General features: G+C 52.8%; 2 protein-coding genes across 2 annotated transcripts; one reads left to right on the top strand and one right to left on the bottom strand.

Annotated features, from left to right (window-relative positions):
• Positions 1-957: 957 nt before the first annotated feature.
• LOC136990992 (olfactory receptor 52Z1P-like) lies at positions 958-1,914 on the top strand. Its single transcript, XM_067289467.1, has one exon. It carries the CDS (start codon positions 958-960, stop codon positions 1,912-1,914), a length of 957 nt encoding a protein of 318 aa, XP_067145568.1.
• A 10,093-nt stretch (positions 1,915-12,007) lies between these two features.
• Positions 12,008-12,934, bottom strand: LOC136991058 (olfactory receptor 52D1-like; the record flags this gene model as incomplete). Its single annotated transcript, XM_067289544.1, has 1 exon — positions 12,008-12,934. A coding segment is annotated over exon 1 (927 nt), but the record flags the coding sequence as incomplete, so codon positions are not given.
• Between the last annotated feature and the right edge of the window lie 1,458 nt (positions 12,935-14,392).

The following is a 14,392-nucleotide window of genomic DNA, read 5'->3' as shown; positions in this document are numbered from 1 at the left end:
GATCACTGCCTGCAGCTCCTCCTCGCTGCTTAAGGCCAGACCTGGTGAGTCACCGTGTGCAGTCCCCAGTGCTGGGGCTGCTTTTTGTTGCTGCAGCACGGCGATCTCTGAGCCGTCTTCTGCAAAAGGCGAGGGCTGCGAAGCTGCAAGGCAATGGGGCACTGCTGCTCTGTGTAGCAGAGTAAGGGATGAGCGTTTGGGTGTGATGGGGGAGGCAGATGTGGCAGCAGGGTGGAGAGCTCACGGAGCGTGGTCATCACAGCCAGGGCTGTGCTGCTGAAGCCCATTGTGCAGCTCCCAGCTCGGCAGCCCAGCCTTGCCCTCGTGAGCGGCAGGAGCTGCTGTGTTTCACCAGCATGGCTCGAATGGGGGAACGACCTCTGCTCCGTGGGCGCAGGGTGGCCTGCACCCAGAAGCAGCCTCTGCCTAGGGCTGAATGTAAATCGCCCCTTTCAATTTGTGTTTGCTGCCTTGACCTTCTTTTGCTGCACTGGTGAGCATCCACCTTGCTAGCTGGGCTTTCTCTGAATTTCCTCCCGCTTTTCCTCTTGCCTAATCCAAGTGGATGTTGCTGTGTCTCTTCCCTTCCCAGAGCACTGGGCTTCACATGGAGCCCAGCAGCGTCTGCTGTTACCTCGGCCTTAGGTTTTTGTTTTTCTCCCCACAAACCAGTGACTAGTTCAGCAGCTTTCAGCTTCCTCATGCCTCCTCAAAATGCGGACCGAGGGGCAGAAAAGTTGCCATGCGATCTCAGTGCAGGGTGCAGCTCTGCACACTCTCTCCTCATGTTTTGTAGTGTGACGGAGTTTCTGGTATGAATGCTAAAACTTGCATTGACTTCACTGGACGCCGGATTTCCCCAGCTGGCAATGCTGCTGAGCTCTGCTGGCATTTATGCTTTCTCTTGTGCTGTCCTTTATTTTTCAGGTGTTTCTAAGTAGAAGACCAAAGACCCCTATGGCAGACGTCAATCACACAGCCTTCCGGCCAGGAACATTCCTCCTTGTTGGCATCCCAGGCCTGGAGAAGTTTCACCTCTGGATTTCTCTCCCCTTCTTCTCCATGTATATTTTTGCCCTTCTAGGCAACTTAGTCTTGCTATTTACCATAGTGAGAGAACAAAGCCTCCACAAGCCTATGTACCTTTTCCTTTCTGCATTAACTGTAGCAGACTTGCTCTTATCTACCACTACAGTGCCCAGGATGTTAGTTATTTTCTGGTTCAGAGTGAGGGACATTTCTTTTGGTGCATGCCTTGCTCAGATGTTTCTCGTTCACTTTATTTTTGTTGCAGAGTCAGGAATTCTGGTGGCCATGGCCTTTGATCGGTATGTTGCTATCTGCAACCCCCTGAGATATGTGACTTTATTGACCCACTCAGTCATATGGAGAATAGAGCTGGCAGCTGTTGTCAGAAGCCTCTGTCTCATCTTTACGGCTCTTTTTCTGCTTCTAAGGCTGTCTTACTGCAGAAACCGCGTTATCCCTCATTCGTACTGTGAGCACATGGGTGTAGCCAGACTGGCCTGCACAAGCATAAAAGTCAATGTTGTGTATGGTTTAACAGCTGTCCTGCTGTCAGTGGGGATAGATGTAGTGTTCATTGCTGTGTCTTACGGACTGATTCTCAGGGCTGTCTTCCAGCTGCCCTCTGCAGGTGCCCGTCGCAAAGCTATGAGCACCTGCACCTCCCACCTCTGCATCATCCTCCTGTTCTACACACCGGCATTCTTCTCCTTTTTCACGCACCGCTTTGGTGGCCATAGCATCCCCCGCCACGTCCACATCCTGCTGGCCTGTCTCTACGTAGTGGTTCCCCCCATGCTAAATCCCGTCATTTATGGGGTGAACAACAAGCAGATTCGTGAGACAGTAATGTCCATGTTGCCTGGGATGGGAAGCCAGAGAAACTGAGTTCTTCAATTAGGCTGCTCTTTCTGTGGCAGCAGTCAAATGAATGGCTGGATAGTTTTGGACCATCTGTGCCCCACTAAGACACTGGTACCTGGAACCACTGCTTGCCTGAAATTGCCGGGGCTTGGAAAGCTGCTGCCTGGGCAGTCTTGGCAGCACAGTGCACATCTCCAGAGCACGCTGTCCTCCTCTTCAGGGAAAGTGAGTTAGAGGTGGGAATTGCAGCTGATCCAGATGGACTTGGCCAAAAGCAGCCATGCTAGACAGGGCCTGAGCTTACAGTGAGAGATGTGCCCAGGGTTCCCAGTTCAGAGCGTGGACGTGACAGCCAGCAGCACTGTGGAGAGGAGAAGCGCTTAGAAGGACACCAGAACACGACCTCCTCATTGCTGAGGGATGTTTTTGACACCCAGAATTAGTTTGCGCAATGACAGTGGAATAGAGGCTGCTACAAAGAACTGTGGCAAGAATATTTTTCCCTACGGAATGGATTCACAACTCGGTATTGCCAGAGATCCTAATAAAGAACAAGGACAATCATTCTGTCCAGAGTTTGTGCAGTCAATGTGCCCTAGTCAGAGACTTCAGCTGCTGGTATCGTCGGGGCTGGTAAATTGTTGTTGCTTTTAAAGGTGTCGCTGCCTGCAGGCTTTTATTAAACAGCAGCTTTGCTGAGGGGTAGCTGATCAGTGATGCTGCTGCTGTTAATGGCAAGGACTTCCTATCTCGGGACAGGTATTTTGTCATTCTTGTCTTAAACGCTCTGTATTTATTGGTCAGGAAAGACATTTGTATTCTAAGGAACTGAAGCCTATTCTTGATTTAATGCACCATAAAGCAGCATAGGTGATTGCTGTCACCACCCCTTGTTTTCGTGCAGGCTCTAGCGTGCTGCCGCGCCGGTGGCACAAGGGCCCGTGTGCCGGTTACAGGGGTGGTGCCTTCCCGGGGTGCTGCATTGCCCACCAAGATTTTCACTCTCCCTGCTGTTGTCAGCCGTGGGGCTTGGGTAGCGCAAGCTGGCGGGGCCAGTCAGCAGTGCCAGGGCTGCTCCTTGCAAACGTCTGATTTTTGTGTGCACTTAGAGCAGAGCAGCTGTACTGCAGTTCCCCCTTTCATGCGTTTTGTGCAGGGCAGGGCACATTCACTGCTCCAGCCAGGCTTTGGGGTTTATGCGGCTTTGCACCTAGCTGCTTTCAGCACGCGACCTTCTAGCTTGGGCTTCTGCTTCAGCAAATCGCCTGGGAGCATTTCATCATCGTGGACACCGTGCCACCCTGCTCTAGACACAGCCCTGTTTTTTGGCTGAGTCCTCCTTGTGTCTCTGGCAGTGGAGCTGTGCTGCCATGCAATGAGTCAGGATCAGCAAATGGCTTCTTTCTGATGCCTGTCTTCCTCATTCCTGCATTTTGTACACACACAGCCACCTGTGCTGGGCTGTCTGAGCCTCATGAGCCCTTTGTTCTTGCTTTTGCTTTGGTAAAAGACATATTTTGTTCTATGCATGGGTGATGCGTTAGGAGCCTTTCCAAGCGCTGCTCTAAAATAACTCCCTGGCCATTTTTACCCTCCTTGTCTGGCACGGTATTAGAGGAGTGTTCTTCACTGTGAACATAACGTGCAGCCCTTGATGATCCTGGAGCTGCATTTCACGCTCGTCCGTGTTTTTGTCCCCATCCAGTGACTACAGGGGAAAGGGCTGTGCATCAAGGCAACTCTTAGAAGTGTGTACTGTGCCCTCATGCCATGAAGTGACACAAACTCTCACTTTTTCTTATGAGGTAACAGCAATCATGTGTGTCCTCGGTGTTCGTTGGGATTACCTCCCCTGCTCCTTCGCTTGGTTGCTCCTTGGATGCAAGTGGGGAGCTGGGCACATCAGTGCCCTAAGCCACGTTTTTCCACCCAAAACTCCTTCCCTGCTTTCACCCAAGCAGGGAGGCGAGGAAGGCTGCCGTGCAGGGCCATGCCAGCCTCAGGGTGCCCTGCACAGCCAGGGAAACGGAGACATGGGGCCGCACAGTGCTGCTTTGCAAATGCCACTGAAGCCTTGGCTGTAGCCGCAGGTCAGGCAGGACTTGGGCAGACAGCTGGGAAGAGCCAGTGCAGCAGCTGGCTGGGCTGGCTGGGGCTAAGGCGGCAGCCCTGACCACTTCTCCTCCCCCAGACACTGGCGGGGGACCAAGGCGTCTGTGCCCGCTTGCTGGGAGCACAGAGCTGGAGCAGCCCCCAGAGTGTTGTGCTGTGCCGAGCTCTGCTGTGCCGTGCAATGCTGGGCTGTGCGAGGAGCAGGACCTCTTGGGGCTGTGCAGGGCTGGGGACGCTGTGCAGGGCTGGGGATGCTGTACTGAGCCAGGGTAAGGATGCCACCACCGTGACCTCAGCTGTGCTGGGGAGGAGGTGATGATGAGCACCAGCAAGCGCTCTCCAACTCCAGAGGAACAGGGCACATGGAAAGGTGTGACGCTGTGCTCCTTTTCCCCCCTGTGATGTGCTCTCTCCCTGTAGCGAATGATTGCACGGACTCAAGACATGGTGCATCTTGAGACATTTATTGTTTGTTTCTGAGCATATTTCAAAAGTTAGCTGCTTCAGTGGTTTCACAGACACACTTTGCTAAGCCAGTCATGCAGATTATGTCACAGGTAGCCAATCATTACACCGATCACACACGCAGCGATCATGTCTTGTACCTTGCTACTCGTTTAGAAAAGCGGTCTTGTCCTTAACCGTGGTTCCCACTGGCTTCTGCTAGTTTATCTGTACTTTCTCAGGATGTATCATTCCCAGCTGCACCGGTGTCCTTGGGTATGTTTGTCTGAGGCTCCTGTTGCTTGCTACTTGCAACTTTCCACCAGTTTAACCCTGTCATGACCCTCCACATCTCCCCCTCAACCTGACCTCCCTGTAAACAGCACGTATGCAGGGGCTACTTGAGCATGGGCCAACTAAGGCCCGTCTAGCATGCAAATAGGACTATGAGTCAATCATCTCCCCCACACACACACACATAAATAGGGGGCAGCCCAGAGCCCATTCAGCTCTCCTGCACAGCAGCAGGCTGCTCTGCAGAACCTCCTCTGGAGCAGGGACGCCTCTCAAGGTCACTCCTCCAGGTTGAGAGATTCCTTACCCGCAACAGATCCTCAGTAAGTGATTAATAGCATGCTGAAATTTTGTGAATTTCGCAAAACTTTGCTGACATATCTCTGATTAATTGTGCACATAATTCCTTAGACATAAACTGTTGACCAAGTCTGAGACTAGGATCGGATCCAGCCGCACCTAGGCTCCTCTCCAAAGGAGTTTAGAAAGCAAGGGGTCCAGTCTGAACCTCGTGACTCAACGGGAGGGTCTGTGTTGCGCATGCATCTCATCTTGTCCTTCATGCAGTAAATCACTTGCCATTCAAACCTCATTAAATCATTCTTATTTACGACTGAACTTTGTTAAGTCGCTCTGTTACCGCAATAAACACAGTGCTGCTTCCCTCTTACGAGTGAAGTGCATCACTCCTTCGTGACAAATTGGTGTAGTCGGCATGTTGGCAAGTGGTATCACCGATTCTTTACGGAGGCATGGAGTGCATCCGAGTCCCAGCTTCTCCGAGGAGTGGGCTTGTGAAAACTGGCATAATCGGGAAGCTGTTGAAGAACACTTAAAAGCGACTAGGGACCACAGAAAGGACGGAAAAGGGAAAGGAGTTATCTGCAGAATGCTAGGTACCTGTTTAGGAGCTGCATATCAAGAAAGGGAGAATAGAAATAGGAAGGAAGAGGACTTAGAGAAGGAAATAGAAGGCAGGACGGCAACTGAGTTGTTACTGTCCTCGCAAATTGAACAGCTGCAGAAACACTTACAGGAGGAAAAAGAGAAAGGGCAAGACTTATGGAGAAAAGCAGCAGCCCTAGGCCTTCCCAGAATCGCGATTCAAGGCCAGCTTACTGGCGTTATCTTGAGTCTAACTGAGGTAGTCCAGAAATGAGATAACGGTAAAGGGAGGGAGCATCTTTCGACCCCTCCGGTGCCAGTTCCCAGGAAGGGAGACAACGCCTTCCTCCCCCTTAGGGGGGAATCGCAGGGCATGAAGCCAAAAAACAAGTAACGCCCGGGAGGCGATTGGGCCTGCCTGTCCGGCAAGTGGAGGCTTATCAGTAGATAAGTGATAATGGCCCACATATTTGGATTCCAGTTGATCCTCAAGGACAACTGGGAAAGCTTTTGATAGATACGGGAGCACAAATTTTGATACCGGTGTTGTGTGCCAAACTGCCAAGGGTCAGTTTATGGCTCCCGGGCAAGAAGCGCGTGTCGACTGCTGGCTTTGCAATTAAAGATCATCACGAAAATATTTTAGGTTTTGATGTTTGTGGCGGAACGCAACTACCCCCCTCCACATCTCGGGCCCAAAGCAGGGCAGAGCGCAACTACCTCCCCCCCGTCTCAGGCCCAAAGTGTGGTGGAGCACAACTATCCCCCCACACACAAACACCTTATCTCAGGCCCCAGCTGACCGCAAATAACTGACAGCGTCCAGGGCTGACCAGGAGGAACTAGCTGATACTGGTTGCAACTGGAGAGGCCAGAAATGGGCATGAGGTCAGCAAAAAGGTATATTTTCCCCAACACAGCATGGGATCACCAAAAAGGTATATCTCCACACCAAATATTGTAGGACCGTGAGCGCAGCGAAGAGAGGCAGGGAACAGAGGCAGCAGTTTGCGCAGCAGTGTTTGGGCTCTGACGAGAACTTGAGGACCTTCTTGGAAGTTGTGGGCTTTCTGAGGACCCCCGAGGAACTAGAAGGTGATTGCTGCAAGCAGGAAAGGGGAAGCTGGGCAAGGACAACTGCAGGAGGCCATGACTTTTCCTGGGAGAAGCTCTAGCTAGGTGTAGCTGCTGCTAACGAGCTCTGTTGGTTGCCCCTGACCAGAGGGAGTTGGGGCCTTTGATCCAGGTGGCCCTTGATTAGGGCAGGTCAAGCAGCCTTGAGTCAGTGCTAGGGAGGGGCCTATATAAGAGCCAGGCCCAGAGCTCAGCTCCCAGAGGCAGTGCACAGCTGCAGCAGTTTGTGCAGAAGGGTGCAAGGAGGCACCTTCCTTTCTGCTCCCTGGGGTGTACGCTTCCTCAAGTGTGGTCATGACACGCTGCAGAGCACATTCCCCAGCAGCCGTTGGAGTTGCTGCGTTGGCTGTGTCAGAGGCTGGGACCTGGACAGACCCTCTGACAGCAGATGCAGCCCTGCAGGTCTCAGGCTGCAGGGAGTGCTTGGGGCCTGTCCGGGAGGCCTGGGCTGGCAGTCAGCTCTCCTGCAGGAGGTGTGCTGCTGTTGATGAGTTGTGTTGTCAGGTAAGGGAGTTACCGGAGGAAGTCAGGAGGCTGCATAGCATCCGAGAGGATGAACAAGAGCTAGACAGGGTATTCTCGGAGACTGTACAGCTCCAGGAGTCCCAAGCCCCCACAGCAGTGGAGTTGCCGGAGGGCTGTGTGCCATGTGAAATGGTACATCATAGCACTGTAGAAGGTGTCTGGAAGCTGGTCACTGCTTGTAGGAGGAGGAAGGCTCCTCCTCCTCCTGAGGACTTGCAATTGAGGAAGAGGTTTAGTGCCCTCCAGGATGAGGAGGAGATGGGCATGGCTGCAAGGGAAGCAACTGGCACAACAGACCCTGTGCCTTGTGGGAACACCCGGAAGAAGCGGCGGGTGATTGTTGTGGGGGACTCCCTGCTGCAGGGGACGGAAGCACCTATCTGCCGACCTGACCTCTTGTCTAGAGAGGTTTGTTGCCTGCCAGGGGCTCGTGTGAGCGATGTCATGGAAAGACTGCCAGGGCTTGTCCGCTCATCAGACTATTCCCCTCTGCTGCTCTTCCATGTGGGCACTAATGACACCAAGGGCAACCTGGAGACCATCAAAGAGGATTTTGGAGCTCTGGGGATGGTGGTCCAGGGTCTGGGAGGCCAGGTCATCTTCTGCTCAATCCTGCCGGTGAGGGGGATGGATGAGAGGAGGAGGAGACGGAGTTTCCAAGTTAACGACTGCCTGCGCCGCTGCTGTTGGCAACAGGGTTTTGGTTTCTATGAACATGGGACCCTGTTTGAAGATGGACAACTGCTGGGGAGAGATGGGATCCGCCTCACTAAGCGGGGCACGCGTGTCTTTGCCAAGAGGTTGGCCAAGCTGGTAAGGAGAGCTTTAAAGTAGGAAAGATGGGGGAAGGGGAGAGTTATAGTGACAGGGTAGTTGGCAAAAGACTGCTCAAGTCAGGATGCCTCCAGCAGGTGCATGCAGCCAGGGAAGTGCGTGTGGGATGTGGCTATGGAGGGTCCTCTTGCATCCCTCCTGGGAAACCTGCATGCTCGATCACCTCTCTGAAATGCCTGTACACCAATGCACGCAGCATGGGGAACAAACAGGAAGAACTAGAGATCTGTGTGCGGTTGCAGGGCCATGATCTTATTGCAGTTACAGAGACCTGATGGGTTAGCTCGCATGACTGGAGTGCTGTCATGGATGGCTACGTGCTTTTTAGGAAAGACAGGCCAGGAAGGTGGGGTGGTGGAGCTGCTCTTTGTGTGAGAGAGCAACTGGAATGTATTGAGCTGTGCCTAGGGGTGCATGAAGAGCGAGTGGAGAGCTTGTGGGTAAGGATTCAAGGGCAGGCTAGCATGGGTGACCGTGTTGTGGGTGTTTACTACAGGCCAGCTGATCGGGAAGAGGAAGTCGCTGAGGCCTTCTCCAGACAACTGGAAGTAGCCTCACAATCCCAGGCCCTGCTTCTCATGGGGGACTTGAAGCACCCTGATATCTGCTGGAGAGACAGCACAGCTAGGTTCAAAGAGTCCCGGAGGTTCCTGCAGAGCATTGGTGACAACTTCTTGACACAGGTGTTGGAGGAGCCAAGGAGGAGAGGTGTGCTGCTGGACCTCGTAGTAACAAACAAAGAAGGAGTGGTTGGAGATGTGAAGGTCGGGGGCAGCCTTGGCTGCAGTGACCATGAGATGGTGGAGTTCAGGATGCTGCGAGGAGGAGGCAGGGCACTAAGTAGGATGGCAACCCTGGAGTTCAGGAGAGCAAACTTTGGCGTCTTCAGGGACCTTCTTGGAGGAATCCCAAGGGTTAGGGACCTAGATGGAAGGGGGGTCCAAGACAGCTGGTTAATATTCAAGCATCACTTCCTCCAGGCTCAAGAGCGGTGCATCCCTATGAGTAGGAAGTCAAGCAAAGGAGGTAGGAGAGCTGCATGGATGAGCAAGGAGTTCCTGGCAAAACTCAACCAGAAGAAGGAAGTATACAGAATGTGGAAAAGGGGACAGGCCACTTGGGAGGAATATAGGAATGTTGTCAGAGTGTGCAGGGATACGACGAAGAAGGCTAAGACCCATTTGGAATGCAATGTGGCAAGGGATGTCAAGGACAACAAGAAGGGCTTCTTCAAATACGAGAGGCCAGTCAGCCTCACCTCCATGCCTGGAAAGGTGATGCAGCAGCTCATCGTGGAGGCCATCTGCAAGCATGTGGAGGACAAGAAGGTGATCAGGAGTAGTCAGCATGGCTTCACCAAGGGGAAATCATGCTGAACCAAGCTGATTGATAGCCTTCTGGGATGGAATGGCTGGCTGGGTAGATGAGGGGAGAGCAGTGGATGTTGTCTACCTTGACTGCAGCAAGCCTTTCGACACTGTCTCCCATAACATCCATACAGACAAGCTCAGGAAGTGTGGGCTAGATGAGTGGAGAGTGAGGTGGCTTGAGAAGTGGCTGAATGGCAGAGCTCCGAGGGTTGTGCTCGGTGGTGCAGAGTCTAGTTGGAGGCCTGTAGCTAGCAGTATCCCCCAGGGGTCAGCACTGGGTCCAGTCTTGTTCAACTTCTTCATCAATGACCTGGAGGAAGGGACAGAGTGCACCCTCAGCAAGTTTGCTGGTGGTACCAAAGTGGGAGGAGTGGCTGATACCCCAGAGGGCTGTGCTGCCATTCAGAGAGACGTGGAGAGGCTGGAGAGGTGGGTGGAGAGGAACCTCCTGAAGTTCAACAAAGGCAAGTGCAGGGTCCTGCACCTGGGCAGGAATAACCCCATGCAGCAGTAGAGGTTGGGGGTTGACCTGCTGGAAAGCAGCTCTGTGGAGAAGGCCCTGGGAGTGCTGGTGGACACCAAGTTGACCATGCAGCAGCAATGTGGCCTTGTGGCCAAGAAGGCCAATGGTATCCTGGGGTGCCTCAGGAAGAGTGTTGCCAGCAGGTCGAGGGATGTGATCCTGCCCCTCTCCTCAGCCCTGCTGAGGCCACATCTGGAGTACTGCATCCAGTTCTGGGCTCTCCAGTCCAAGAGGGATGTGGCACTACTGGAACAAGTCCAACAAAAGGCTACGAAGATGATTAGGGGCCTGGAGCATCTCTCTTATGAGGAAAGGCTGAGAGAGCTGGGCCTGTTTAGCCTGGAGAAGAGAAGGCTGAGAGGAGATCTTATCAACGTGTACAAGTATCTGAAGGGAGGGTGTCGAGAGGATGGGACCAGACTCTTTTCAGTGGTGCCGACCAACAGGACACGAGGCAACGGGCACAAACTGAAACACAGACAGTTCCATGTGAACATGAGGAAAAACTTCTTCACTGTGAGGGTGACAGAGCACTGGAGCAGGTTGCCCAGAGAGGTTGTGGAGTCTCCTTCCCTGGAGATTTTCAAAACCTGCCTGGACGTGATCCTGTGCAACGTGCTCTAGGTGACCCTGCTTGACCAGGGGTGTTGTTCTAGATGATCTGCAGAGGTCCCTTCCAACCTCAACCATTCTGTGGTTCTGTGAAAGGGGGAACTGCAGTACAGCTGCTGAGCTCTAAGTGTGCACGAAAATAAAGCGTTTGCAAGGAGCAGCCCCGGCACTGCCGACTGGCCCCCGCCAGCTTGTGCTACCCAGGCCCCACGGCTGACAACAGCAGGGAGAGTGAAAATCTTGGTGGGCAATGCAGCACCCCGGGAAGGCACCGCCCCTGTAACTGGCACACGGGCCCTTGTGCCACCAGCGCGGCAGCACGCTAGAGCCTGCACGAAGAAAAGGGGTGGTGACAGCAATCACCTATGCTGCTTTATGGTGCATTGAATCAAGAATAGGCTTCAGTTCCTTAGAATACAAATGTCTTTCCCGACCAAAAAATACAAAGCGTTTAAGACAAGAATGACAAAATAACTGTCCCAAGATAAGAAGTCCTTGCCATTAACAGCAGCAGCATCACTGATCAGCTACCCCTCAGCAAAGCTGCTGTTTAATAAAAGCCTACAGGCAGCGACACCTTTAAAGGCAACAACAATTTACCAGCCCCGATGATACTAGCAGCTGAAGTCTCTGACCAGGGCACATTGACTACACAAACTCTGGACAGAATGATTGTCCTTGTTCTTTATTAGGGTCTCTGGCAATACCGAGTTGTGAGTCCATTCCATCGGGAAAAATATTCTTGCCACAGTTCTTTGTAGCAGCCTCTATTCCACTGTCATTGCACAAACTAATTCTAGGGTGGCAAAAACATCCCTCAGCGATGAGGAGGTCGTGTTCTGGTGTCCTTCTAACTGCTTCTCCTCTCCACAGTGCTGCTGGCTGTCACGTCCACGCTCTGAACTGGGAACCTGGGCGCATCGTTCACTGTAAGCTCTGGCCCTGTCTAGCGTGGCTGCTTTTTGCCAAGTCCGTCTGGATCAGCTGCAATTCCCACCTCTAACTCGCTTTCCCTGCAGTTGGAGACAGCGTGCTCTGGAGATGTGCACTGTGCTGCCAAGACTGCCCAGGCAGCAGCTTTCCAAGCCCAGGCAACATCCCAGCGCTACTGATGGCAAGCAGAGCACACCTGCAGCAGGCAGTGCTTCCAGGCACAAGTGTCTTGCCAGAGCGTAGATGGTCCAACACTTCCCTGGGTAAAAGCAGGTCACAGGCCTGGAGACATGGAGACCCTCAGAAATGCTGCACCCGAGCTTTGCCTCCAAACCCTTTTGCAGGAGCAGCATCTCTCTCTGCCTCGAACAAATGCACAAGCTCTGAGCAAGGCAAAGAAACACCAGCCCCAATAAACAACTCAGTTTCTCCGGCTTCCCATCCAAGACAACATGGACATTACTGTCTCACGAATCTGCTTGTTGTTCACTCCATAAATGATGGGATTTAGCATGGGGGGAACCACTACGTAGAGACAGGCCAGCAGGATGTGGATGTGGCGGGGGATGCTGTGGCCACCAAAGCGGTGCGTGAGAAAGGAGAAGAACGCCGGCGTGTAGAACAGGAGGATGATGCAGAGGTGGGAGCTGCAGGTGCTCATAGCTTTGCGACGGGCACCTGCAGAGGGCAGCTGGAAGACAGCCCTGAGAATCAGTCCATAAGACACAGCAATGAACACTACATCTACCCCCACTGACAGCAGGATAACTGTTAAACCATACACAACATTGACTTTTATGCTTGTGCAGGCCAGTCTGGCTACACCCATGTGCTCGCAGTACGAATGAGGGATAACGCGGTTTCTGCAGTAGGACAGCCTTAGAAGCAGAAAAACACATGGGAGGACAATGCAGAAGCTTCTGACAACAGCTGCCAGCTCTATTCTCCATATGACTGAGTGGGTCAATAAAGTCACATATCTCAGGGGGTTGCAGATGGCAACATACCGATCAAAGGCCATGGCCACCAGAATTCCTGACTCTACAGCAGAAATAAAATGAATGAGAAACATCTGAGCAATGCATGCACCAAGAGAAATGTCCCCCACTCTGAACCAGAAAATAGCTAACATCCTGGGCACTGTAGTGGTAGATAAGAGCAAGTCTGCTACAGTTAATGCAGAAAGGAAAAGGTACATAGGCTTGTGGAGGCTTTGTTCTCTCACTATGGTAAATAGCAAGACTAAGTTGCCTAGAAGGGCAAAAATATACATGGAGAAGAAGGGGAGAGAAATCCAGAGGTGAAACTTCTCCAGGCCTGGGATGCCAACAAGGAGGAATGTTCCTGGCCGGAAGGCTGTGTGATTGACGTCTGCCATAGGGGTCTTTGGTCTTCTACTTAGAAACACCTGAAAAATAAAGGACAGCACAAGAGAAAGCATAAATGCCAGCAGAGCTCAGCAGCATTGCCAGCTGGGGAAATCCGGCGTCCAGTGAAGTCAATGCAAGTTTTAGCATTCATACCAGAAACTCCGTCACGCTACAAAACATGAGGAGAGAGTGTGCAGAGCTGCACCCTGCACTGAGATCGCATGGCAACTTTTCTGCCCCTCGGTCCGCATTTTGAGGAGGCATGAGGAAGCTGAAAGCTGCTGAGCTAGTCACTGGTTTGTGGGGAGAAAAACAAAAACCTAAGGCCGAGGTAACAGCAGATGCTGCCGGGCTCCATGTGAAACCCAGTGCTCTGGGAAGGGAAGAGACACAGCAACATCCGCTTGGATTAGGCAAGAGGAAAAGCGGGAGGAAATTCAGAGAAAGCCCAGCTAGCAAGGTGGACGCTCACCAGTGCAGCAAAAGAAGGTCAAGGCAGCAAACACAAATTGAAAGGGGCGATTTACATTCAGCCCTAGGCAGAGGCTGCTTCTGGGTGCAGGCCACCCCGCGCCCACGGAGCAGAGGTCGTTCCCCCGTTCAAGCCATGCTGGCGAAACACGGCAGCTCCTGCCGCTCACGAGGGCAAGGCTGGGCTGCCGAGCTGGGAGCTGCACAACGGGCTTCTGCAGCACAGCCCTGGCTGTGATGACCATGCTCTATGCGCTCTCCACCCTGCTGCCACATCTGCCTCCCCCATCACACCCAAACGCTCGTCCCTTACTCTGCTACACAGAGCAGCAGTGCCCCATTGCCTTGCGGCTTCGCAGCCCTCGCCTTTTGCAGAAGACGGCTCAGAGATCGCCGTGACACAGCAACAAAAAGCAGCCCCAGCGCTGAGGACTGCACACGGTGACTCACCAGGTCTGGCCTTAAGCGGCGAGGAGGAGCTGCAGGCAGTGATCTTGGTGGAGCATTTGCAGTGCTGCTGTCTCAGACCTCAGCGTATTTATGCTCTCTTGCTGCAAGTCCCAGAAGGATGCTTAGGGCCAACAGGGAGCTGCAGCTCTCTGGTCTGCTCTGAGGCGTCCAGATGCAGGTGATGAAATGTAAGTCTGAAAATGAGCAGTAGAGGCGCAGGAAGCAAATCCATCTGCCCAGGTGAGCAGGAGGGAGTGTGAAGAGGAGAAAGCTAGCAGAAAGTATAAATGATAATTTTGGAATGGTAACTCCTTCCCATGCAGGTGAAAGGCAGCATCAAGCAGCAGCTTGCAGAATGTAGTGAGCCAGACAAAACGTGGAAGAAAAGACACAGCACTTATGATTGCTTTCCCAACAGCAGCTATAGCCGTCTGCCTTGGAGTGAATACCTGGGCCTTGCCCAGCCGTCACACAGACGCCTGACACAGCCCATCCTGCAGGAGTCCGAATCAAAGTGGATGTGCAAACCCTAGGAACTTCTTACA

The sequence above is a fragment of the Apteryx mantelli genome, chromosome 1 (assembly GCF_036417845.1).
Source record: "Apteryx mantelli isolate bAptMan1 chromosome 1, bAptMan1.hap1, whole genome shotgun sequence".
Lineage (NCBI taxonomy): Eukaryota > Metazoa > Chordata > Aves > Apterygiformes > Apterygidae > Apteryx > Apteryx mantelli.
The sequence above is the reverse complement of the archived record's forward strand: the minus strand, read 5'-3'. Positions and strand labels throughout refer to the sequence as shown.

Coding starts and splice junctions, on each gene's coding strand:
- LOC136990992 (XM_067289467.1), top strand. CDS start 958: ATGGCAGACGTCAATCACACAGCCTTCCGGCCAGGAACATTCCTCCTT.